Source organism: Aulonocara sp. 'chitande type north' Nkhata Bay, linkage group LG3 (assembly GCF_057382095.1).
Source record: "Aulonocara sp. 'chitande type north' Nkhata Bay isolate Kocher_YH1m ecotype deep benthic linkage group LG3, A_spYH_male_GT1.1, whole genome shotgun sequence".
Lineage (NCBI taxonomy): Eukaryota > Metazoa > Chordata > Actinopteri > Cichliformes > Cichlidae > Aulonocara > Aulonocara sp. 'chitande type north' Nkhata Bay.
In genome coordinates this window covers 77394437-77421737 of record NC_141346.1, presented here as the reverse complement: position 1 = coordinate 77421737, position 27301 = coordinate 77394437, and the positions used below count along the sequence as shown (strand labels likewise).

Here is a 27301-nt window from a genome sequence, read left to right as displayed (position 1 = left end):
GGCAACGAAATGCAGTTTGCATCCATCCAGAAGTGCTTTAGTGATATAGATATATTACAATATATATTAGCAATAATATAGATATGTGAGTATATTACAGAAATGGGTCTATTATGGTATGTTATAATGTACACGGTATGAAGTATGTTGTGAATATTCTATAACTATAAGTATGTACAGGCTGTAGTGAGTACAAGCTATGTACAGGATATGAACAGGATATAAATATGAAAAACTATACAGAATATGAAATAAATAACTTTACAGAATCTGGGATATACAGCTATACAGAAATGGGAACTATGCAAGTTGTAAACAGTTGTAGGATTAAAGATTATCGAATGTACAGAATGATTATTTACACAGAGCTATACATTAGTGCAGTTAAGATAAGTGAGGGTGTAGATAGTTTCTACAGAGGCTATATAAAGTGCTAGTGGTTGTGAGTGGTGGTTCAGTCCATGTTATTATTGTGTTTGAGGGTACAGTTGTCCATTGTGGGTGTGTGTATGTTCAGTCCATGAGTTTAACGTGGGTCAGATGTCAGGAGGCAGAGTTCAGGAGTCTGACAGCTGTGGGGAAGAAGCTGTTCCGGTACCTGGTGGTCTTAGTCCGGAGGCTCCTGTGGCGCCTCCCAGAGGGCAGGAGGGTGAAGAGTCCATGTGATGGGTGACTGGGGTCTTTGATGATTTTCCCAGCCCTTTTCAGACACCGCTTCCTGTAGATGTCTTTTATGGCAGGAAGTGGTGCTCCGGCGATGCGCTGGGCAGTTTTCACGACCCTCTGCAACGCCTTCCGGTCCGAGGCAGAGCAATTCCCGTACCAGACTGTTATACAGTTGGTCAGGATGCTCTCGATGGTGCAGCGATAGAAGTTCACCAGGATGTCTGAGGACAGGTGGTTCTTCCTCAGAGTCCTCAAGAAGAAGAGGCGCTGGTGAGCCTTCTTGACCAGCTTGGAGCAGTTGGTCGTCCAGGTGAGATCCTCGGAGATGTGGACTCCCAGGAACTTGAAGCTGCTCACACGCTCCACAGCCGTCCCCTTAATGTGGATGGGTGTATGTGGGTCAGCATTCCTCCTGTAGTCCACGATGAGCTCCTTGGTCTTCTCGGTGTTAAGCAGCAGGTTGTTTCTGTCGCACCACTCAGCCAGACGATCCACCTCCTCCCTGTAGGCGGCCTCATCGTTGTCACTGATGAGGCCAATCACCGTGGTGTCATCTGCAAACTTAATGATGGTGTTGGAACCATCAGCAGGTCTGCAGTCGTGGGTGAAGAGGGAGTAGAGGAAAGGGCTCATCACACAGCCTTGTGGTACACCGGTGTTCATTGTGATGGTAGATGAGCAGCGGTTATCCAGCCGGACATGTTGGGGGCGGTTGGTCAGGAAGTCCAGTAACCATTTGCAGATGAGGGAACTGATACCCAGGTCTGTCAGTTTCCTGATGAGTTGTGAGGGGTGGATTGTATTGAATGCTGAACTGAAGTCTATAAACAGCATTCTGGCGTAGGTGTTGTTGTTGTCCAGGTGTGAGAGGACGGAGTGCATTGCGATGGAGACTGCATCCTCTGTGCTCCTGTTCCGGCGGTATGCGAATTGGTGGGGGTCCAGGGTGGGGGGGAGACAGGATTTGAAGTGTGCTAGGACCAGTCGCTCTAAGCACTTAGTGATGATGGGGGTGAGTGCTACTGGGCGGTAATCATTGAGGCAAGATGGGTTGGAGTTTTTGGGTATCGGGACAATGGAGGTGGATTTGAAGCAGGCCGGTACCACAGCGTGGGCCAAGGACAGATTGAATATGTCTGTGAGCACTCCTGCAAGCTCCCCAGAACACGCTCTGAGAACACGCCCGGGGATGCCATCAGGGCCTGCAGCCTTGTGGACATTGATCCTGCTCAGCACCGCTCCTACATCGGTGGGGGAGAGAGTCATAGGTTGGTGGTCTGGCGTCATGTCTGCTTTGGTTGTGGTTGTGGGGTTCCCTCGCTCAAAAAGAGCATAAAAGTTGTTGAGCTCGTTTAGGAAGGAGACATCAGAGGATGCGGGAGAGGGTTTGGTGGTCCTGTAGTCTGTGATGGTCTGGAGTCCTTGCCACATGCGTCGGGGGTTGGAGTTGGAGAAGTGTTCTTCTACCTTCTTTTTGTAATGGTGTTTGGCTTTTTTGATGCCCTTCTTTAGATTAGCCCTGGCTGTACTGTAGGCGTGTGCATCTCCTGACCTAAAGGCAGTGTTGCGGGCCTTCAGGAGGAGACGAACATCCCGGTTCATCCAAGGCTTCTGGTTGGGGTACATGGTGATCCGTTTCTGGGTGGTGACACTGTCTGTGGTTTTGGAGATGTAATCCAGTACAGATGAGGCGTACTGGTCCAGGTCTGTGTGGGTGAACATATTCCAGTCTGTGTTTTTAAATCTGTCCTGGAGCACTGCGTCTGTCCCCTCTGGCCACACTTTAATTGTCCTCACAGCAGGTTTCACACGTTGGATGAGTGGTGAATACCGAGGTGTGAGGAACAGGGAGAGATGGTCCGATTGTCCAATGTGGGGGAGGGGTGTGGCTTTCTAGGCTCCAGCCAGGTTGGAATACACATGGTCTAAAGTCTTGTCTCCTCTGGTGTGGCAGGAGACATGTTGGTGGAATCTGGGGAGGACTGTCTTTAAGTTGGTGTGGTTGAAGTCGCCAGCAACAATAAAAGCAGCCTCGGGGTGTTTATTCTGGTGTTTGTTAATGGCTGCAGAAAGTTCTTTCATGGCCAACCTAGCATTAGCGTCGGGGGGTATATACACGGCAGTGAGTATAATCGAAGTGAATTCTCTGGGGAGATAATAAGGTCTGCATTTGACCATTAAAAACTCCGCATTAGGTGAGCAGTGACTCTCAGTAGTAGTGGAGTTCATGCACCAAGCATTGTTAATATAAATGCACAAACCTCCACCTCTGGTCTTGCCGGAGTCATCTGCTAGCCTGTCGGCTCGGTGTGTGTGGCGTCCTGCTAACTCGATAGCATTGTCCGGGCAGCTGTTGTTCAGCCATGTTTCGGTGAAAAACATGACATTTGAGTCCATAATCCGTCTGTTGTTAGTGATGGAGAGCCGTATCTCATCCATTTTGTTTCCAGATCAGACCAGCTTTACCTCCTGAGCTACAGAAACCCCAAATAAGACATTGAAGATAACCTCGTTCACTTACTGTAACCTCCACCAGTGATCTTTCTGATGCTGCTCTACCTCTGTTACAGTGACTCAGATTACCATCAACCAAGACCCATTTCCGGAAACCTACCACAGAGCCCACTTCATGCTCACAGCTTCAAGTGCTTGACTTCCGCCATAGTTCACAGTTCATGTTAAAAAATTCCAATTATCAAGTTCCTGTGTGTAAATAAAGCCTTCACGTCTAGTAATATTCAGTTCCTTCACCTTTGTCTGTATTTTGGGTTCACCATGTTGTTCTGGCCACACCGAGGTAACAGATTTATATTTGGAAAAACAGAGAGACATGGGGGATTGCAATAAAGATGAGACACAAACCAGACCTTAAAATAAGAACATCTGAAAACGATGTAGGTGCAGTCTGGTAGCTCAAGTATTTGCTTTAAAAAACAGAGCTAGACTCCTGGTTGTTGGAGACAAGTGAACAACTTGAGGATAATAAACCTGTCAGAGGGGCTGAAGGATCAGAGCTCATGTTCTTATAGGCTGGATCTGGATTGTGCTTTGATTCGAGTTGAAGACAAAAATATTTCAGAAATGCTGACATGTCCTGCTGGAGAGAAATATTTAAAGTATCATGACTATTTTAGTGACTATTTTTTAATTTTTCTAAAGTGGTAGTGTTCTTTGAACTGAGCACCTCTGATTTATTTCCCATGATTTTAAGAATGAAGCGATGAGTTCATGTTTACTTACAGAGCTTTGTTGGAGGCTTTGACCACTGGCAGCAGCCTCAGAAGAGCCTCCTCTGAAGCAGAGTATTTCTTCAGGTCAAACACATCCAGATCTTCTTCTGATGACAGTAAGATGAAGACCAGAGCTGACCACTGAGCAGGAGACAGTTCATCTGTGGAGAGACGTCCTGATCTCAGGGACTGTTGGATCTCCTCCACTAGAGAACGATCATTCAGTTCATTCAGACAGTGGAACAGATTGATGCTTTTCTCTGCAGACAGATCCTCACTGAGCTTCTTCTTGATGTACTGGACTGTTTCCTGATTGGTCTGTGAGCTACTTCCTGTCTGTGTCAGCAGACCTCGTAGGAGAGTCTGATTGGTCTGCAATGAAAGACCCAGGAGGAAGCGGAGGAACAAGTCCAGGTGTCCATTTGGACTCTGTAAGGCCTTGTTCACAGCACTCTGGTAGAAGTGTTTCTTTGCAGATTCTCCTGTGTTAGACTTCTTGGGGGTTGTTTGTTCTTCCAGCAGATTGAGTCCAGAGTTGATGAAGGTCAGATGGACATGAAGAGCAGCCAGAAACTCCTGAACACTCAGATGGATGAAGCAGAACACCTTGTCCTGGTACAGTCCTCTCTCCTCTTTAAAGATCTGTGTGAACACTCCTGAGTACACTGAGGCTGCTCTGATATCGATGCCACACTCTGTCAGGTCTGATTCATAGAAGATCAGGTTTCCTTTCTGCAGCTGATCAAAAGCCAGTTTTCCCAGAGACTCAATCATCTTCCTGCTCTCTGGACTCCAGTGTGGATCTGTTGCACGTCCTCTATTATACTTGACCTTCTTCACTTTGGCCTGAACCACCAGGAAGTGGATGTACATCTCAGTCAGGGTGTTGGGCAGCTGTCCTCCCTCTCTGGTTTCCAGCACATCCTCCAGAACTGTAGCAGTGATCCAGCAGAAGACTGGGATGTGGCACATGATGTGGAGGCTTCGAGCTTTCTTGATGTGGGAGATGATCCTGCTGGCCTGCTCCTCATCTCTGAATCGGTTCCTGAAGTACTCCTCCTTCTGTGGGTCAGTGAACCCCCTGACCTCTGTCACCCTGTGAACATACTCAGGGGGGATCTGGTCTGCTGCTGCAGGTCGTGTGGTTATCCAGACGTGAGCATAGGGAAGAAGCGTCCCCCTGATCAGGCTTGTGAGAAGTACATCAACTGTGGTGGGCATCGTAATATCAGTCACACTCTTAGTGTTGTTGAAGTCCAGAGGACCTCGACACTCATCCAGACCATCAAAGATGAACACAACCTGGAAGTCTTCAAAGCTGCAGATTCCTGCTTCTTTGGTTTCAGTAAAGAAGTGATGAACAAGTCCCACCAAGCTGAACTTTTCCTCTTTCAGCACATTCAGCTCTCTGAAAGTGAATGGAAATATGAACTGGATGTACTGGTTGGCTTTGTCTTCAGCCCAGTCCAGGCTGTATTTCTGTGTTAAGACCGTTTTCCCAATGCCAGCCACTCCCTTTGTCAGCACTGTTCTGATCAGGTCCTGTCTTTTGGGTGAGTCTTTAAAGATGTCTTCATGTCTGATTGTTGTTTCAGGTCTGTGTGGTTTCCTGGATGCTGTTTCAATCTGTCTGACCTCATGTTCATCATTGACCTCTGCAGTCCCTCCCTCTGTGATGTAGAGCTCTGTGTAGATCTGATTCAGAAGGGTTGGGTTTCCTGCTTTAGCGATGCCCTCAAACACACACTGGAACTTCTTCTTTAAGAGAGACTTGAGTTTAGGCTGACACTTCTGAAGAGCATCTGAATCAAAAAAAGGAAAAAAAGAAGGAAAAATACAAATCTGGTCTGAAGGAGCTATGTGATGTACTTTGGCCTTTATTTAACCTATCAAGTTTTTAATATACTCATTCTACCAGAAATCAAAAAGGGGCTTCAGGAATTCCTAAATGTATTTCCTGAAAAAAGCCACGTTAAATGTTTTGAACCTCCACATCTGCATTGCTTTGCAGCTTTTCATATGTACCTGATGCCAACATGTGCAGGCTAAACAGGTTTCTGCTTTCTGTGCCTCTTCTCCAAACTTTGTAACCAAAAATAACAACATTGAAGTGTCATAACGTTCCCCACTGCTATGTTATTTAAAGAAGCATCTGAGAGAGATTCAGTAATTCACATTTAATTCTTCTCGTAATTTACAATGGCAAAAGATAATGTAAACCCTTTCTGGCCACAATTTGCTTTATTATATGTAAATGTGGCATTTTTTTCATTAAACATTTAAGTCAAATGACCGATGCTTAAAGAGTGTCCTCTTGTTAGAGAAACACTCTGACTTTTCTTTTTTAAGGCAATCAGTTTGCATGGTTTTTAAAAGTAAAGAACACTTGTGTTTAATTAAATACAGATCACATTAGATCTAAGTAGTTTCACACGTTTATGACGATCATCAAAATTCCTCCATGTAGTTTAGAAAATACATTTGCAGGCATGTAACAAATCCAAACATTCGTCGCAGAATGACGTTCTTGCCCTCTCCTTTTTCTTACAATGAATTCTGAGGTTTCACTTTCACATCTCAACAAACTGCAAGGTGACCATTTTTATTCATGGTATCTGATGCATGACCTCACCTTGTTGAGCAGATGGATCAGAGTTCAAACGCAGCTGAGAGAAAAGAGAAGGATCTTTGATCTGAAGATGCTTGATTGTTATCTTGCATGCTTTGTCTCCTTTTTTCCTCACTGTGTCGATCAAGCTGCGTGCCTTGTCTGCTCTGAGTGGGTTCCCCTCCAGTATCGATTCTTCCTCCAACTTATTTAAGATACCATCACTTACAAGGGCCTCAAGGAGCAGTTTAAGGATTTCTATTGTTACCCTCCAGACAAAGGCTGACCGTACCCTGGCAAGCTCCTCCTCTACAGGAAGAAGAAAGAGACATAAACATGCTTCTCAGTCGAAATCATGTGAAAAATACAGTGGAACCCCGACTTACGAATACCCCATTTAACAAAAAATTCAAGTTACGAAGGCAATGAACGGCAATATTTCTGCCCATGGTACGGCAAAATGCCGGTGTAACGAAATCCACTGGCTCTGATTGGCTGAGCCTACAATGCCCACAAGGCCTTCCGAATCATGTGACAACCCCTTGGCTTCCGTACTCGTGCTTCGCTGTTCCACTTGAACGACATATTGTTGTTCTAGTTAGCAATTAGCCTATCGTTCAGCATCACCTCACTCAAAAGGTGCAATGGCTGTTTCGACTTAAGAAAATTTTCGACTTACGAAAGACCCTTGGGAACGGATTAATTTCGTAAGTCGGGGTTCCACTGTATTCTAACTTTGTTCAATTAACACTTCAACATCTCATCAACAAATACTAAATTTTAGGGTGTGTAGGGTTAAAATGATGCCAGCTTAAAATGAAACCGAAGAAAAAATTGAAACTGAAAAATAATGAAAAATATGAAAAACAAAATCTTGTCATTCATATCCTGCATTCCAGATTAAGTTTAAAATAAGAACGAGTGCAAGTACGAACGTGAGAATTATGTATATTGTAATAGGTATATTGTACCTAAATGATAGTATATTGTACAAACATGAAAAGTATATTGTTAGAACTATATCTAATATTGTTAGAACAATAGTATACTATAATAATAAACTTTTCACGTTATAATGTGACATAGCTCTATTTTTCTTTTGCCTGGGTGGCGGCTCTACGCTTCCGTACTACGCTTCTGTATCCAACACTTTTCAATGTGGCCTCACAAAATTATTATGACTACAACAACCATGAAAAGAGTTGGATGGACATTGCTACTCAATCACAGCTGCCTGGTCAATGTTTTTCATTAGTAATTTAGCAAAGTTGATGGTGTGTGTGTCTGTAAGACAGAGAGAGGGAGAGCGAGGGACAGATTTTGTATGATAAGCTTCATGTTATGAAGGCACAGTTTGAGCACTCGGGTCGCATCAGAGCATCAGGCCATATAGTGTGAGACCCTGCATCGTGACCTATGAACTTCTAACCTCTGCGATTTAATTGTACAGTTTGAGCAGGAGCTGAATAACGCGACTGGAAAAAAAAAAATCGCACAGTGTTTGCCCAGCTTAATGCAGACTGTTTAAACTAAACAAGCTGCTGTTTCACATAATAAACCCTGTCAGCTGCAGTATTGTCTTCTGTTTTAACAGTTAAAGCAGTAGAGACGAGCTGTTTGCATGTGCGTGGAACTCTAGCGTCATTAACCATGCTAGCTGTTAGCTTATAGCTCACGCTAGCTAACCAGCGAGCAGTTAAAAGGACAGCTGAAGCTGCACAAAATACCCACAAACTTATCTCACTACAATGTAGCGCCGAAAATATGACTCGCAGCTCAAGCTCGACACAGCGTCTGTAACATAAGACTGACATCCAGCTAACCACAGCTAAAAGATATTTAGAGAAAACTTACAGTTTCCTCAGGTTACATGAACTGAGTTGTTTCACGCTGAAAAGTTGGTTTGTTTTGGCTCTCACTGAAGACATAGCTGCTCTTTTGTGCTGCTTTTACCCAATGGTATCTTTTGCGAGTGTGGACGCGTCATCTGTTTGCTCCTTAAATGCTTTTCTTCTTTTATTGATTTTTATGCTGATTTTTTCCCTTTTTTCCGTATGAGCTTACCTGCGATAGCTTCTGGACACTTATAGATCATTAGGACTAAAGTGTTCTTAACAGAAACAGCAACATTTTTATAGTTACCTTATCCTCAGCGCTCCGTGTGTCTGTGGCCTAGACACAGCTGAAGCCTGATTACAGTGTCTGGGCACCGAACAGCCCCAATAGCCTGGAAAGGTGCTAACCGCTAGGCTAACTAGCAACAAGATGCCTTCCCTATCCACAGATGACTACCACAGCCTCCTGCAGAAGATTGCAGTACTGGAGACAAAAATTCATCGCTTAGAAGTAAACGTGGAGGTAAATGGACTGTGTGGAAATGAAACAACCTTGCCTTTGATTCAAAACAATGGCGATGAGCAAGCTAGTACACAGCTAAGGAGCACAGATAACATGACCAAGAAAGTAGACTCTGTGCATTATTATAAATCCTCAAGTGATAATCCCCCCTTGGACTGTCTTGGTGCAAAACCAAGACATAAATCATGTCTCCTGGAAGGCGGAGGACGTATCACGGGCAGAGCACAGCGAGCTGAAATCTCTGAAACCGACTGGCCTTCACTTCCTACGAGACAGAGAAGCTCTTCTACCCCTGTATACGAGAGGAAACAGGACTGGACAACAGTGAATAGGAAGGTTAACAACAAACCTCCAAAACAACTGAATGTGAAACTGCACAACAGATTTTCTCCACTATCAAAGGACCCTGGATCTATATCGGACAACCATCCATCTAAAAGCAGCGAAGTAAGGTCTGAAAATCTGTTGAAAAGTAAAAGACCACAGGGAAAGCTAACGGCTAGGCCTGAAACTCTGATTGTGGGTGACTCTGCCGTAAAGGATGTACAAAGGATATGCGGTAAGAACACTAAAGTCCTCTGCTTTCCTAAGGATATGGTCAACAACCTGAAGGAGAGAATTCTTCAAATTGCAGATGAATATCCAACTGTGACAAACACTGTTCTGCATACAGGGTCAAACGATGTGTCCAAACAACAGTCGGAGGTTCTGAAACGGGACTTTACTGGATTATTAAATACTGTAAACTCTCTGAATGCAGCTGTATTCATCAGTGGACCTGTACCGCCGGTCAGAGGAGGAGACGAGAGATTCAGCAGGTTGTTTACACTGAATAAATGGCTTATATCAGCATGTACTGACCACTCGGTGCATTTTATCAACAACTTTAATATTTTTTGGGAACGCAGGCATCTGTTTAAAGCAAATGGATTTAATTTTAACAAGTCAGGGGTGAAACTGTTCACCTCCAACTTGTTTTATTCCATACGTCATCCATATGTGCTTGGAGCCAAGGCTGAGATAAACGAGGAGTTATCTCATAAAGAGGAACAAACAGTACTCCAAGAACAGACAAAGCCCAGCAGAAACCTTGAGGAGGAGCTCCATCTGCCCCCACCCGGGAAGAGCCTCAGAAAGGAGAGACATCTGAGGCAAGAAGAGGGGTCCCTATTTGCCTCCAACTCTCTCAACAACACCAACGACCAGGACCAGGGACCACGATCTTCCCCAGTCCCCCAAACCCCTGACAGGCCATCACCCTCCTCCCCCTCCCTTTCTCCCTCCTCCCCACACCTGAAATTCACTGAGGAGATGATGGAGCGAGTCAATGCTGGGCTCAGATCTACCCCCCAGCCCAATCCCTTTTTGTCCCCCATAAACCCCCCACCAGAGCGGCCAAAGGTTCGCCATCGAGCCCCGCCCTCATCAGAGCAATCGAAGTCACATTGCCCAGCCTCGCCCCCCTTAGTTCCTCCTTACCACCTTCATGCCCTGTCTCCGCAGTCTGATGTGTGATGTGTGAAGGGTCCGGGCTGCGAGGATTATGGCAGTGGTGACTTTTCCCAGGAGAAGCTGGGACCCTGTTTACTAGAAGGTTTTAAAATCTCTGTCAGAAGGAGACATGTGGCCTGGTCAAAACACAGAGAGGTGCACTCTAAAAGATCTTTAAACATAGTAAACATACCTTGTGTGCCACAGACTGCTCCCAAACACGAGGGGACAAGTAATACCTCTAAAACACTTAAGTTGGCTTTATTAAACGTTAGATCTTTAGCTGGGAAAACATTTTTAATTAATGATTTAATCACTGAGCACAGCCTTGATTTTATGTTTTTAACTGAAACTTGGTTGGACCAAAGTAACAGTGGAGCTGTTCTCATCGAGACGACCCCTCCTAACTACAGTTTTATCAGTGAGGCCAGGGTGAGCAGGAGAGGAGGAGGGGTTGCTGTCTTATTTAATGAATCATTTCAATGTAAGCAGCTATCTCCTGGAAGTTTTCAGTCTTTTGAATATGTGGCTTTACAGCTGAAGGCCCCATCCAAAGTTGTGTTTCTTAATGTTTACAGGCCTCCCAAATACTGCACAGACTTTTTTAATGACCTCAGTGAACTGCTGTCTGTGATCTGTGTTGATTTCGACTGTGTAATTATTGTTGGGGATTTTAACATCCATGTGGACAACCCTCAGGACAAAGGGACTAAAGACCTGAGTAACACTCTGGGCAACTTTGGGCTGACTCAGCATGTAACAGAGGCCACACATAATAGAGGACACACTCTTGACCTACTGATCTCCAAAGGCCTGAGCATTTCAAAGGTTACTGTGTCTGATGTGGGCCTGTCTGATCATTACTGTGTTTTCTTTGAAAGTAAAATCTCAGCCCACACAAATATATCAACAACAGTGATCACAAAACGGTGTATAACTGAACACAGTAGTGCAATTTTTTACCAGGTCTTCCCATTAACACCTGACCTGTCCAGAGGGTCAGTCAATGAGCTCGTCAATAGCTTCAATGCTAACATGTTAAATGTAATGGACACTATTGCTCCCATTAAGGTGAAGGTTATCTCTGGAAGGAAGAAGTCTCCATGGAGAAACTCCACACTGGTGAAAAATGAAAAAAGAGAGTGTAGGAAAGCTGAGCGCAGATGGAGAAAAACAAACCTCCAGGTTCATTATGACATTTATAAAGAGAAACTTCACAATTATAATTTACAACTGAGGAGTGCAAGGAGGTCCTACTTCTCTGACATCATCACTAAAAACAGCCATAATGCTCGGGTCTTATTTTCTACAGTTGACAGGCTAACAAACCCTCCTGTGTCAGTGGCAGCTGAACTTCATTCGACCATGGCCTGCAATGACTTTGCCAAATTCTTCACAGAAAAAATCCAAAAAATTAGACAAGCAATTGGTACATCAACAGCAGATCCAGGATATGTACTGTGTGCACCAAAAAACTGTTTAAACACCATGAAACAGTTTCAACCTATTAACAGCAAAGACCTGGAGGACATCTTAGGTCAACTGAACTCCTCCTCCTGCTGTTTAGATGTCCTGCCAACAAGTTTTTTCAAAAAGGTCTCAAAGACTTTAGAGTCAGACCTGTTACAGATCGTCAACTTTTCTTTATTATCAGGTGTGTTTCCAGAATCACTAAAAACTGCTGTAATCAAACCTATACTGAAAAAGGACAATCTTGACAAGACACAAATGAACAACTACAGGCCGATCTCAAATCTCTCATTTTTAAGTAAGATCATTGAAAAAGCAGTTTCCCAACAGCTCAGTTACTTCTTAAAACAGAATAATTGCTACGATGCCTTCCAGTCAGGTTTTAGACAGAACCACAGCACTGAAACCGCTCTGACCAAAGTGTTTAATGACATATGTCTGAATACAGACAGTGGAAAAATGTCAGTTTTAGTTTTACTGGATCTCAGTGCAGCATTTGATACAGTTGACCACAACATATTACTCAAACGACTGGAGAACTGGGCAGGTCTTTCAGGAACTGTACTAAACTGGTTCAAAACATACTTAGAAAACAGGAAATACTTTGTATCAATAGGTAACTTCACATCTGAGCAGACAAGTATCACATGTGGAGTTCCCCAAGGTTCCATCTTGGGACCCCTTCTGTTTAACATCTACATGCTCCCACTGGCACAGATTATAAACAACAACAAAATAAACTATCACAGCTATGCAGATGACACACAAATATATATCACAATGTCACCAGGAGACCAAGGCCCCGTACAATTTTCTCCAGCTAAACAAAAACAAAACTGAGGTAATAGTCTTTGGCGCCAAAGAAAAATGATTACAGGTCACCAGAGAACTTCAATCTATACATCTAAAAACCACAAACCAGGCGAGAAATTTGGGTGTAGTGATGGATGCAGACCTAAACTTAGAAAAACACATTAAGACAATAACAAAGTCAGCTTACTATCACCTCAAGAATATATCAAGGATAAAAGATCTGATGTCTCAACAGGACCTGGAAAAACTAGTCCATGCATTCATCTTTAGTAGGCTTGATTACTGTAACAGCATCTTTACAGGTCTACCTAAAAAAAATCAGTCAGACAACTACAGCTCATTCAGAACTCTGCTGCTCGAGTCCTCACTAAGACCAAAAAAGTGGACCACATCAGTCCAGCTCTGAGGTCTTTACACTGGCTGCCTGTCCATCAGAGGATAGACTTTAAAGTTCTGATGCTGGTCTATAAAGCTCTGAATGGTTTAGGACCAAAATACATCAATGACCTCCTGACCCAGTATGAACCTTCCAGATCCCTCAGGTCATCTGGATCCGGTCTTTTATCAGTTCCCAGAGTCAGAACCAGACACGGAGAAGCTGCATTCAGCTTTTATGCTCCTTATATCTGGAACAAACTCCCAGAAAGCCTCAGATCAGCTGAAACACTCAGTTTATTTAAATCCAGGTTGAAGACTCACCTGTTCTCAGCTGCATTTGAATAAAGCACCAAATCCACACTTTAAGCTTAAATTTCAAAACTTACATTTAACTACTGATTTTATCTACTGTTCTGATTTTATCTGTTTTGATTTTATATACTGTTTTGTTTGTTTGTTTGCTTGTTTTAATCAATTTTAAATCATGCTTTTTATTTGTTTTTGTTTCTAATGTCTCTGTAAAGCACTTTGAATCACCTTGTTGTTGAATTGTGCTATACAAATAAATTTGCCTTGCCTTGCCTTTAAGCGAAACATTCTTTGTATGTGAGGAAAATGCTGTTCATCCTCTTCAGCTCTAGCGTAGACAACTGGCTTTGCCATGTTTTCATGTGTGTCTTCTTTCCGTGTGTCCTCTACTTTGAAACGCTTGGGCCGCTCTGCCCGCCACAGTTTCAAGCTGGTCATGTGACTGCATGGCCACATCTGATTGGTAAAAAAGTTACCGGAAACTCCACTGGCGGCATGTTATCTAATGTGTTAAACTAATTATTTTTTAAAAAGTAACGAGTCAAATTTTGGAAATGTAGCAGAGTAAAAGTACCGTTTCTTCTTCGCAAATGTACTCAAGTAAAAGTAAAAAGTATCGTGCAAAAAGGGTACTTTAAAAGTAAATTTTTTTTCCAAAAACTTACTCAAGTAAATATAACGGAGTAAATGTAACTCGTTACTACCCACCTCTGCAGACGGGCAAGTATACAGGTATACTATGAACAAATATACATATATAAAGATGAAGCACTGTGAGGTAAACAGATCTACAGAGTGCTATGAAAATATCTACAGTAGTGGAAGCGTAGCTCTCTGAACAGACTATAACAGTGTAGGCACTATAACAGAGACTACACCATGTCAGTGTCCTAAAACTACAGCAGTAACCAACGTGGTGAATGTTGATAATGAAAGGATCATGGTCACTGGGAGGAGGAGTGTAGAAGGGTTAGGTGAGTGTGGATGGAAAGGCTCAGCGGGGACTGAGTTCAGTAGGGTGACAGCTGTGGGGAAGAAGCTGTTCCTAAACCTGCTGGTTTTAGTCTGAAGGCTCCTGTAGCGCCTCCTGGAGGGGAGGAGGAGCTGGAAGAGTTTATTGGCAGTATGAGAGGAGTCTGAGAATGATGCATACTCGGCGTAGAAATCTCTTTTTGAGCGTTGTGTGATGGAGAACTTTGCTTTGTGTAATGTTATAAATACTTGGATAATCCTCAGAGTCTCTGGACTTTTACTTAGAGATATTATATTCAGTCCTGTGGATAGTTATATATTTAAAAATATATTATCCTCTCTGGTTACTCTGGTATAAATGACTCTGAATCACTTTATGGTAAATAACACACTATTGGCAAAAATAAAAAACTGTGAAAGAATTCCAGATGACAAGTCTGTAGTTCGACATACAAGTGACGACCTTTGACCTTCATCAGTTTTTATTTAATTGTGTCAGAGAAACTCAAACGTGCTCTTCATGCAGCTGAGTACATTCAGTGTTTAAAACGGAAGCTGTGCAGGTCTGAGATCAGCAGCTTTGTGAAACACCAAGCTGAGGTCCTGTTAATGCTGATATATAGTGACACAGTTACATTTCAATTTAATTCAATTTTATTTATATAGCGCCAAATCACAACAACAGTCACCTGAAGGTGCTTTATATTGTACAGTAGATCGTACAATAACAGATACAGAGAAAAACCCAACATTCATATGATACAGGGGTGATTAATCCTTTTGACTTTGTTTTTATCCATAAAACAGCTGCAGCTTTCACTACAGCACATGTGGTGCTTTAACCTTTGTACTGTTTGCATCAGTTCATTCTGCAGTTAACATGTGAACATGTTGGATGATCTGTCTGCTGTCACTGGGTGGTGCTGAGGTCTGAATCTGAGGGCAGCTCCTGTAATCACAAAGAGAACAGAACCATCACAAACTGAAATATAAAGTTTATCTCAAATCTGAAATAGAGCTGATCCTTCTGTCCTCACACACCCAGGATCTGAAGTTCTTCTCTTACATTTCTTTAGTTCTTCAGCTCTGCTCACATACGAGCTGTTTATTTCTTAAAGCCGTATATACCAACAGATTTTCCAATATAATGTTAACCTTTGAGTTGTTGGTGCTTTGTGAATGTGAATCTGCATACATGAGCAGACGGAGCAGGTTTCAGTCCTGGTTCAGTCTGCTGCTGCACCGTGGTCACCAACATACAGAGGTATCATAACAAATATTAATGCTTTTTTCCCTCTCAAAGGATGTAAGCTGTACTGCACATGTAACTTTGTGAACTTACCTCAATAAGAATGATTCAGACTGTTTTATTTAACCTGAATATTTGAAACAAACTTAGTAAAAACAATACACAGAGTCAGTGCTAAAAATGTAATCCGAGGAAAAATGAAACACACATTTTAACTTAAGCTGCCAAGCAGAAGTATTTGGTTTGAGTACATAAATATTAGGCTTTGCTATTTAATCTGTAATTAATGATTAATGAGGGGTTACTGAAGTGCAAGCCTTTTTTAAAATATGTGTTAATATCCTTACAGATGTGGCAAAAGAGTGAAAACATGCTGCTGTTTGCACATATTGAATAATCAGCTCTGCACAGGAGCTGCAGCAGAGTGCAGCCTGTTGCTCTTACAGTGTAATACTCATAATAAAAGTACAGTAACTGTGGTTAGTTACTGACTGAGCAGCCCGGTGCGTTTCTGCTCATTTCGTTCACCTGCACGGGTTAGCTAAACAAACTTTACAAAACAAGTTTTGCCGATAGCCGAGTGCCCATCTTAGCTAGCTAGCTAAGGATGTTAGCTACAGATTAGCTTACAAACACCTTTCACTTACCAAAAATATTGTGGCGGCTCTCAGGTCCTTCTGTCAGGCAGACACTGAAGAACACCTGAGTCTGTCAGTTTGAAACAGTCGGTAAACGCTGGACCTCCTCTCAGCGTCCCCGCTCTATGTGCCGTTCAGAGAACGCAAGTTTCTTCATGACTGCGGCTGCTGCAGATATTAGGTCGTCCATGATTTCTACAGTCACTGGTCAGCAATATAATGTGCGCAAACATATGTGGCTCATATATGTGGCTCTGAAGCCCCGCCCCTCAAGCGCACCCTCAGATGCCGAAGCAGTGCCAACTAATTGAAGCTGAAAAAATAACTGTACGTGGAAAACAACGATGTAAGTGTGAAAACCACATGAACAGTGAGTTTTTTCTTTAAATTTCTATATTGATGTTTTTTCACTATCATTTCACTTTCAATACATTTGTTTCAGTTTCAATATTTCTTCAGTTTCATTTTAAGGTGGCATCGTTTTAACCTCATATGTGGGTTCAAAGTACAAAAAAGTCCAGTTGTTTCTCTGCCAAACTCCTTAGACTGGAAGTTCTCATGTTATATTAATGTCCCACAGAAAGATTAAGGCAAAGATTAGGACAGGTTACAACTCGTGAATTTCATGTACTTATCACAGTTACAAAAAAGAATCTGCCTGAAGTCTATACATCCATACGTCTCATCATACAAAGCACTGATCTCCTACCTGCTGATGGAGCTGCTTTGGCTGGCTGTTCTTTAGGTTCTTCCATTATCTTTCTATAAAAACACGAGAAGATGATTTTACCAAAAGAAACAGTGAACACAGTCTGGGTGTCACATCATATGAATTTGTGTCATGGTTTAGTGTACGGGCCACACACACTGAAACTGATCTGTGTGAAAGAACACATCGATGACATGTGAATGTAGTGATAACCTCGTCATAATAGAGGTTTTTACTTTTTCACATATTTGTTCAGTATAATGATTAAATAATCTGACAATACAAACCTAAAATACTTTGTTCCCTGTCTGCGACTTTGTGCGTCTCTGCTGTTAGTGCTTAAAGGAAGTTTTAAACTTAAAATCCTTCCCCACATATGTGACTGTGGTCTCTGGGGCCATTATCCTGAAACACTGGGGCTCAGCCCTGAAAGCTTTGCTATCTTCACCTGATAACAGCAGCTGTTTAAAGTTACTGAGTTTGACAGGGAAGTGAATGTAAATGTGAGACACTGTGTGCTCACAGCTAAAGGCTGCAGTCAGCTGTGTCAGAGCGTCCAATGATCCTTTAATAAACACTCAGAGCTCCATGTTGATGAAGCTGTCATGTGTGAGCTTGTGAGGCTCCTTTAAACTGGCTCTGCTCTGTCAGATGCTCACCTCTTCTTCACTGTCTCTGCTGCACTCTCCATCTCCTCTCTCTCTCTGCTGTCCTGTTTAAAAAAACAAACAAATCAGCGTTAGCCAATCAAACTCTGTGCAGATGCTGCAGCTACAGCTGATATGTCATTCAGCTGTTCATCAATCAGCTTCTGCTGCTGTTTATTCGGCTCTTACTCTGAACACGTGCAGATCTAGGAAGATTTTCTTGGGGTGTCAAAATCAAAGCGTTTGTTTTTTCAAACACACGTGCAGGTGTTTATATCACATATGGTTTAAATGATTCAAATGCAGTAAGTATACATGTTTCATATATCGTCTATAACTGAATTATGTTCTGTAGCCTACATAATGAAACACTTTAGTTGCATAAAACGTGAATTTTGATTTTATGTACTGTATATGTCACAGGATGTGGAGAAGAGAGGACCCAAACGCAGGACTCACAGGTGGTGAAGGCTGGTGTTTATGACAGAATGACAGAGTCTGAGATGGATGACTGACTGGAAGACCAGCTGAACAGAAACGACACATGTGGGACTGACAAAGACACTGAACTGGAGCAGGGACGTGCAGAGAGGTTTAAAGGGGCGGGTGCTCAAAGTTAAAAAGGGGCACATTGAACCAGGCTGAATAACAACAACACACATTCATCAAGAATCTAATATGGGAAGGGCAGGGCTGTGTTGGTCTGAGACTGTAGACATTAAAAAGTCCACAGGAGAGATGGTAGCTGATTAAACAAGTGTCATGAGATAATAACAAAATGCAAAGATTGGTGACAGCGCTTGGAACCATAAGGCAACAAAAACTGTGAGAAATAATTTAGGCTCTGCCTGTGAATCACTCTTTGCTTCTCTTCTTCCTTCCTTCCCATCATTTCATATATCACTCTCCACTTGCTGTCTATGTGAGAACAAGGCACAACTTGCTATTGCAATAAACTATAATTTAATTATCCACACCTAACAACTCTTGCACTTAATCTATAATAAAATGATGACAGAAAAATGTTAGAGCCCTGCCTTTAGTAGCCTCACACAGCTCCTGCTGTTTCCTCCTCATGTCCTTACCAGCCATGTCTGCACAATGTTATATCATGAGTAATATTTTTTTTAAAAATCCATCTAAATAAAACACACACATGCACACACACACAGTGACACTTTAGACCTTCTTCAGAATACTGTATATACTATGGGCATCATGGTGCTGATCCAGAATCCTTACATTATTATTTATTACTAGAGCTACAATAATAACGCAATGAGGAGGGGGAAGAAATAAATATGAAATAATGTATTTATGATGATTCCATTTGTTTCACTATCCACTCTGTGCAGAGGCAAAGCTTATTACATTTTTAAACTGTAGAGATACAATCATTTTACTGCTGTAACATCCAACTTTTGTCTTATTTAAAATATAAATCTAATATAATCTGCTTCCTAATGTATGTTCTTTAAAATACAGCGTGTGTTTAATATATTATAATTATAATAATGCATAATTATGTGGACATGCATATTAGATCGTTTTTAGTGAAATATAATCCCTCCAGAAAGGCAGGAAAAGCCCGGAAACTTACTTTAAAACTAAATATGTTCCCTAAAACGGTGACAGAGCTACAGACCCATGACAGCCTTACACAGGTAGCCAGCAGCTGTGACCAGCACTACCTGTGCAGTTAATAAAAGCACAGGTAATGTTTGTCGCGCTGTTGCACACACAGCACGCTCGTTTGTTTCAGTTCGTCAGCTGCAACAAGACAACTTACCAACGTGTACGTAATAAGCTAATACTCCTGGGTGCTACACACTACAGTGTGCGCTGTACACCTACTTACTGGTTTTGTCGCATCAGTCTGTGTCTCTGAGTTAACTTGTGTTTCTCCTACAGCTCCGGACCGCTAAAAATGCGCGTGCTCTTTGTGAGCTCGTTCCCGGCTCGTAACCAGCGCGTTCTGCCGTCAAGGGCGATCATTGGTTAAATGTGATCATGTGACTGATGCAAGCCAGATCCTTTTATTTAGCAAAACTGTGATTAATAGTTAAATATTATTGTTGAGGGGCACAGACAGGACTCCGCACGCACACACACATAAAAAAATAATAATAATAATTTTTAAAAAAAAAAGTTGCCTCAACAAAAGGGCACCTTGGGCACCCATCAGGAAAGGGGCGGGTGCTCAAGCCCCTCTAGCCCCCCCACTCTGCACGTGCCTGAACTGGAGGACACTCAGGACTTACACAGGCTAATGATAATGATCAGGGTTCATATGCCTTTTTCAGGGTCAAATTCAAGCACTTCTTAAACACTTTCAAGGTCCCTTTTCAAACTTTTCCAGCACATCCCTCCCTCACCGCCAAAAAAAAATGCATGTTTCAATTCACATCACCTCAGTAAGACCATGTGAAAGTTAAGACAAATCATCCTAGGTGAACTTAAACACCTTTGTTCCCTTTTTGTTAAGAAATAGAAAAACACTCCACACAAAAATACTGCAAAAGGAAACTGTCGCCTTATATAAAGAGTGTATAAACTCAAAATGCACATGTCACTTAAAAATTAAGATGTGAACAAATCAACTTGTTAGATATTCTTCTCCTGTTGAAAAAACCCCCAAAAAGAAATAAATAAGTCTTCTCATCAGATATTGATGCTTCTTTCCTGTGTGACAGAAAATAGGAGACAGATGTTTGTTTGTTTTTTAAGTTAATTCCCAATAAAGCTGTTTTACTGCTAACTACATTGCTGTCTGTATTATTGCTGAAGTCCTAAACGATCACCTTTAAAGTAGAGCTGGGCGATATGAGATTTTTTCATATCACGATATGTTTTTTTCATTTCAGGCGATAACGATATCTATCACGATATCAGCCAAATAACTATATTTGTAAGATTTAAATGTGCCGTTGCTCACAAGTAAAATGTGAAATAATCAGCAGCTTGTTTTTATTTAAATATTTATTTCCCATAATAAGTTCAACAGGGTAGATGTACTTAAGGAACATGAGACTTTTTCAGATAAATAAAGGCAAATATTGCAAACTACACAAAAGGCAGCCGCTAAAGCGTTTAAGTTTCAAAACAGAACAAACGAAACAGACTAAATTGTCAATTCCACTTAGAAACAAAATATTAATTCTAAAAATAAATCTTAGTTTGTTTTACAGAAGAACAGACAAAACTGACTAACTTTTGTCAATATCAAATAAACTGAGAACTAAAAGGAAATTCTCAATCTCTCCTTGTTGTATAGCTGAGCTTTTCAAACAGTTTTAACAGTTACTTTAGTCTGACAAAAGCCGAATGACGAATCAGCGCTTCCAGTCAGAGACTGAGGCTACGTCCACACGTACACGGGTATCTTTGAAAACGGAGATTTTCCGTTTTCGTTTTAAAAAATAATCCCGTCCACACATAAAGGCAGAAATGAAGGAAAACGCTGCTATGAACATGCCAAAGCAGCAGGTGGAGCTAGATTCCTAACCGTGCAGAAATGTTGGCCAATCAGAAGTCTAGAAGCCTCGGTGGGAAAAAGTAAACAAAGCTGGGGCATAGAAGCAGAACCGAGTCGTATGTGTGGACGGACAGTAACTGTGTGTATATGTAAGCATTTAAACACTGCAGAGAGTAGAATTAACAGTATTGTAGAAATTCATTTCACTGAAACAATAACGTGGCGCACAGTGTGACGCATGCACCAGTTTATTGTATTTCCAGACTTGCTTTCGGCACAGTTTACAGTGCACGCTACTGTTTTTGTCAGACTTGAAATAGCCGAAATACCTTCACACTACGGAGCTTCTATGGCTCTTCCGTTCGACAATCTCTCCGGCGTTGGAACCATCATCTGTTTTCTCTTCGGTCACGCTCGGTTGATTTTTCTAGTCGCCACACTCATTTCCTCCATTACCCGCTGGCTGCTTCCCAAACAAACACACGTGCGGCTACTTAGTTTGGATTGGCTGACCTTTTTTTTTTTTTTTTAAGAGGACAAGAGCGGCGAGGTCTATCGCAATAGTTTAATTTTTCTATCGAGAAAAAGTTATATCGCGATATATATCGTTATCGTTCTATCGCCCAGCTCTACCTAGAAACCAGGTCAATGTGTCTGTAGGTTCAGTCATCCAGGTCATGTGATCTAAGGAGCTTGGAGAGAAAAGAGACGTCTTTAAGTTTCTGGAAGACATTTCATCCGAGAAGCTTCTTCAGCTCTAAAACCAAACGGTGGAGAGTCCCAGATATTTAAACCTGAGAGGAAAAGAGACGCTCACCATTGATCATGTGATGAGTCACATGATCAATGGTGGGCCAACAATATAACAACAATATAAACACTTATTTCAAGGAGGAAACTGAGAGCCTTTGCACCAGGAGCACAAACATCAGCTCCAGCAATGATCCACTGATGTGTTTTTATTCCATGTATGAATGTTGTTATTGACAGAGATGACGTTTGTGTGTCAGTGATGCAGTGACTGTTGTTGTTACCTGTACAGGCTGGTTAGACTCTATGAAACAGATCATACAGATCTCTGCATGTTAGAAGAGACTATTAAAGGTCATGAATGAGACAAAGGCAGGGAGGCGTCCTTTACAGCTAAACAGCAGAGTGAGAGAACAGCCAGCACCTCTACATTTATCACATTATACAGCACATGTATGATACTGACAGGGATGAGAAGAATTTAGTGATTCTGATCCCATCATTGATATTACTTATTGATTCTCAGTAGCTCTGCTCTGACAGTCACCACCATCACTGAGCAGCATATCAAAGACATTTGTGCACATTAACTGCATGTTGTGGCTCAAATGTTTGTGCATGTTGGAGGCATTTCCTCTTTGTTGTGATCAGTGTTGGTCATTACTCAAAACAGTCATTATTACACATATTACACAGAACACTTTAATTAAAAGTAATGGAGTACGTTACTTCATTACTCCTCATAACATTACTTTGATGTTAAAATGAACAAATGAGCATGTAACAACATAAAGCTGAGGTACAGCCCCACACACCAACACAGATCCTGATGAGGTCACGTGATGTTTCTCTGAGTGTTTATGAACACAAATCAAAGATGAAACAGCACAAAGACACTTCAAAGTGATTCTACTGTAGAAACATGAACAGGTAGAAACCTGCAGCCTGACTGCTCATCACTTTGTTACCTGTTCAAGTTCAGCAGCAGCAGCTCACTTTATCATTGTGAAAACAAAAATGTCAAAAACCATTGCTATTCTCTATAAAACAAAGCTGAACAAAAAATCATTATACACACTTTATTGTACTCTGTTGCTTCCATATATGACTTACTGTCTGGAGATATGGGGTAATGCATATAAAACGAACACTCTTCCTATTTTCAAGTTACAAAAAAGAGCTATAAGAATTATAAACCAATCAAACTATATAGAACCAACTAACATTTTGTTTATTAATCTGAATACCCTGAAATTTTATGATTTAGTTGAATATAAAATGGCACAGATAATGTATAAAGCACAAAATAACTTGCTTTGCCCCAGTACTCAGAAGCTGTTCAAAGTCAGAGAGAGTCAATATGACTTAAGGGGAAGAGATTTCTTTAAAAAAAACAAGATAAGGACAAATATAAAGCAGAGATGTGTTTCTGTTAGAGGAGTTAACCTGTGGAATAGTTATGACAGTGATTTAAAAAGGTGTAGTTCATTTTCCTTGTTTAAAAACATGTTTAAAAATAGAGTATTAGAAAAATATATAAATCAAGAATGAAAAGAGCAAAAAAAAAAAAAAAAACAACCTCTTGATTCTTTTGCTTTGATGTAGTTACTTATCTAAGGTGGAAAGTTTTTTTTTTCTTGTTTGTTTGTTTGGTTTTTGCTTTGTTTTCTTATTTGCTTCAGGCCCTGTGTACAGGAGCTGCATGCAAAAAGATATTTTGTGAAAAGGCTTGGCGTAATAAGCAAATGCTTCAGCCAATACCTTTTGATTAGCCTTGTTTCATGCTTTCTTGCTTTATGGTAGATTTTTGTTCTGTTTTCACTGAGATATTTGAATGCTAATCAATAAAATCAAAATCAAATCACAGTGCTGGTCTGGGGTCAGTGTTTACTCAGCTTTAACTCACTCTGGGTTCTTGGCTAGCTTAGCTTTAGCTTAGTGTTAGCTTAGCGTTAGCTTAGTGTTAGCATGCTGTGTGCTAGCTTAGCGTCAGAGCTCTGCAGGTGTCTCGTGTGTAAATATTAATCACAGTGACAGTAAAGGAGGTAAAGGGCTGTGACGTCATCACGTACGCTGCGTCCTCTGTGGGCTCTGAGTGAACTCAAAGTACAAACTACAAGTACACAAACACGAACGTAGCTCAGAGTGGCGGACACACTCGGCCTCGTTGGTCCAGCTGTGAGTCCGTTACCGTGAACTATGGAGCGGCAGATTTGTGCTGAACTAAGCTGCACACAGCTGATGTTAGCCAGGAAACATTACACACTGACTTTAATGGAGAGACCGGAAATACAAACACACACAGTTTGTTGTGTGAAGAAATCAAACACGAGCTGAACAAACAGTAAAGTTCCTAAAGACAAACTGTTAAAGGAGGAAACAAAGCAAACTTACAGTTTCTTCACACACCAACAACAAGCTCCACTCCACGAAGTTCAGGAAGTGAAATTAAACTTTGAGCAGGAAGGAAACACCCAAAGAGACGTTTGAGGACAATCAGGAGCATCGGGACACTGTGCTGCGTTCAGGTGCACCTGGGAAACTCCAAACCTCTGGTAGGCTGTGATTTATTTCTGCTGGTTTTCCTGTTTGAAGCACAAACATCCGTCATCACTTTGTTGTTGTTCTTCCTGCAGCGTTTAAATATTTCAGCACTGAACTGATGTTTCTTCAAAGCTCATTTCAACCTGTTGAAGTCATGTTATATTCAGTTATTATATTTATTATATATAACTATATATGATTTATTAATTATATATATATTATTATATATAAACAGTTCTATTCAATAACAGCATTGGTAAATACATTACATTTGTTCCCTCCAGTAATTTACTGGCAAAATCACTATTTAGTGCATCATGAAACACAGCTTGTTTAATCAACCCATGAATGCCTCTGTTAGCTACACAGAGTTGCTCAGAGTGCTTGTGTTACACTAGCTAATCTACTCAGTCACTTTAACAGAACTATTAACATTCACATCTCACAGAACTGATTTGATTGGAGCATTACAACACGTTTGCACAGAGCATAGGAGCGCACTGACTCTGCTTCACGAGCGCTCCACCTAACGATTTTTTTTTTTTTTTCCCCAAAATCTTTATTTAAACATCAGTACAATACAAAATGGAATTAAGCAGTATTACAATAATGGTGATGTACTTACAGAAGAATTGTATGCATAGATAAACAAATACAAGAACAGCATTCAAAAACAACAATAGAAACATGCTAGGGGGAAAGTAACTAATCAAGCCAAAGAACAAAGTGATTGAAAGATCTTGATTTTTTCACAAACACCAATAGTTTTTATAGCTTTTGGGTTAGTGGAGTTCTTAATAGAGTTAAGATACTGTACAAGTTCAAAGGAGAATACATAGAAAGAGGGATGTCTTCCTAAATATTTCGACTTGTGAATATGAAATTTAGCCATTAAAAGTAACAAGTTAATCATATATCTGTTATCAAAATTGAATTGTTTTTGATTTTTGTGCAGACCAAACAAAACATATTTCCAAAACAGTACAAATCCTTTAAATATATTTTCTGAAATAAAAACACATAAGCTCTGCCAAAAATCTTGTACAAGGTTACAAAACCAAAAAAGATGTGTAGTAGATTCCTTGGAAGTTTTACAAAAGCTACAGCTTGTATCAATGTCTAATTTGAATTTGCTTTGAAGATAATCTTTAGAAGGATAAATTCTGTGTATTAATTTATAAGAAATATCTTTAATTTTGTTGGTAATTAAAAACTGATTAGGGAGTTTCCAAACTTCGTTCCACATAATACCATCTGACAGCCGGTTCCAGAAAAAAATAACATATGGTAGCGTGGTTATGGTACTCTGAAATAAAGCTCTAATCGATTTATTGTTGTTTTTAGATTGCTTAGAAAAGCAAATCTTGCCAACAAAAGTTTGTATGGGAGATGTCAATGGCCTGTGGAATGAAGTGATATTAGGTTGATTCTTAAACAGCATACAAACCCCTGATGGTATTGAGCCAAATACTTTGGTATAATCATGACGATTTATAGCTAAATTGAAGTGTAAACAAAATTCTTCATAGGAGAAAAGCATACCATTTGAGTCAAATAATTGGTTGACTAAAACAATGTCATTCCTAAACCAACTATCTAAGAAGAGAGATTTTCTTTTAAATAAAACATCCTTATTATTCCAGATATAATAACTGTGTGGACTAAAGTTATGCTTGTAAATAAGGGTCCAAGCTAAAAAAGCTTGACGATGAAAAGCAGAGATCTTTAACGGGATTTTATCAATATCAAAATTACAAGTAAGGAAAAATTCAGTGCCACCTAACTTAGAAAACATGAACACAGGTATAGCATTCCAAATGGAAGTAGGATTAGTAATTAGATTCTTCAACCAATTTATTTTGAATGTGTTATTTAAAGTGTTAAAATCTAACACATTAAGTCCTCCGTTGACATAGAAGTTCATAAGAACTGTTTTTTTAATGTAGTGTGTCCTATTTTTCCAGATAAAGTTGAAAATTAATTTCAACCTCTTTTATAAGCTTTTTATCAAGGTGCAATGCCAATGCAGCGTATGTAAGACGAGAGATGCCTTCTGCTTTAGTTATTAATACTCTGCCTTTTAACGACAAATCTCTTAAGAGCCACTGATTAAATCTGTGTTTGAGTTTCTCTAGAATAGGATAAAAATTTTGAGTTATTCTACTTTCCTGGTTCTTGGTTATTATGACACCTAAATAATGAACTTCTTGTTTAAGTGGAATGTTACACAAAGCTGTTTTCGAGCAGTCTTTTATCGCCATAAGTTCACATTTAGGAATATTCAAGTATAATCCAGAAGCTTTGGAAAATATAGAGATTGAGTCAATAGCAATAGAGATTTGATGTTCATCTTTTAGGAATAATGTAGTGTCATCCGCTAACTGTGTTATGAGTAAATCTTTGCCAATTAGCGATATACCTTTTACATTGCTTGATTTCATATGGTTAGACAATAGTTGGGCAATTAACAAAAACAGGTATGGAGAAATGGGACAGCCTTGTCTTATCCCTCTTTGTATGTTAAATCTGGGTGAAGTACCGTTTGTTAATTTAATACTGCTGTTACTGTTATGGTATAATGTTTTAATCGCTGTAGAGAAGTAAGAGCCAAAACCATACTTATCTAGAGCTTGAAATATAAATTCATGCTCCACCGTATCAAAGGCCTTGTAGAAGTCTAAAAATAATATGAAACCATTGCAATCTATGAGGTCAGAATAATCCAGAACATCTAAAACCAATCTGATATTGTTAGTTATGTGTCTTTTGGGCATAAAGCCAGATTGTGTTTCATCAATAACAGAGTCAAGAACCATCTTAAGTCTGTTAGCTATAATTAGAGCAAATACTTTATAGTCATTATTTAGCAAGCTAATCGGTCTCCAATTATCAATCATTAATAGGTCCTTATTAGGCTTCGGGATCAATGTAGTCAAACCTTGATTCATCGTAGTGGGAAGCTGTTGGTTTCCTATGCTTTCTGCAAATACCTCA

At 40.7% G+C, this 27301-nt stretch overlaps 1 protein-coding gene across 3 annotated transcripts in view; it reads right to left on the bottom strand.

Annotated features, from left to right (window-relative positions):
* The window catches only part of LOC147337082 (protein NLRC3-like), a 60446-nt gene extending 36115 nt beyond the window's left edge, over window positions 1-24331 (bottom strand). For 2 of the 3 annotated variants that reach the window (XM_086285733.1, XM_086285734.1), the window contains exons 1-5: window positions 24158-24327; window positions 17551-17603; window positions 16892-16944; window positions 6529-6813; window positions 3907-5698 (exon numbers count right to left, since the gene is read on the bottom strand). In XM_086285733.1, coding sequence (XP_086141859.1) covers window positions 3907-5698; window positions 6529-6813; window positions 16892-16944; window positions 17551-17582 — 2162 coding nt within the window. In that variant the 5' untranslated portion in view covers window positions 17583-17603; window positions 24158-24327. Of the gene's footprint in view, window positions 1-3906; window positions 5699-6528; window positions 6814-16891; window positions 16945-17550; window positions 17604-24157 lie in introns of all 3 variants that reach the window. The other variant, XM_086285732.1, reaches the window with a different exon arrangement.
* Window positions 24332-27301: the final 2970 nt, after the last annotated feature.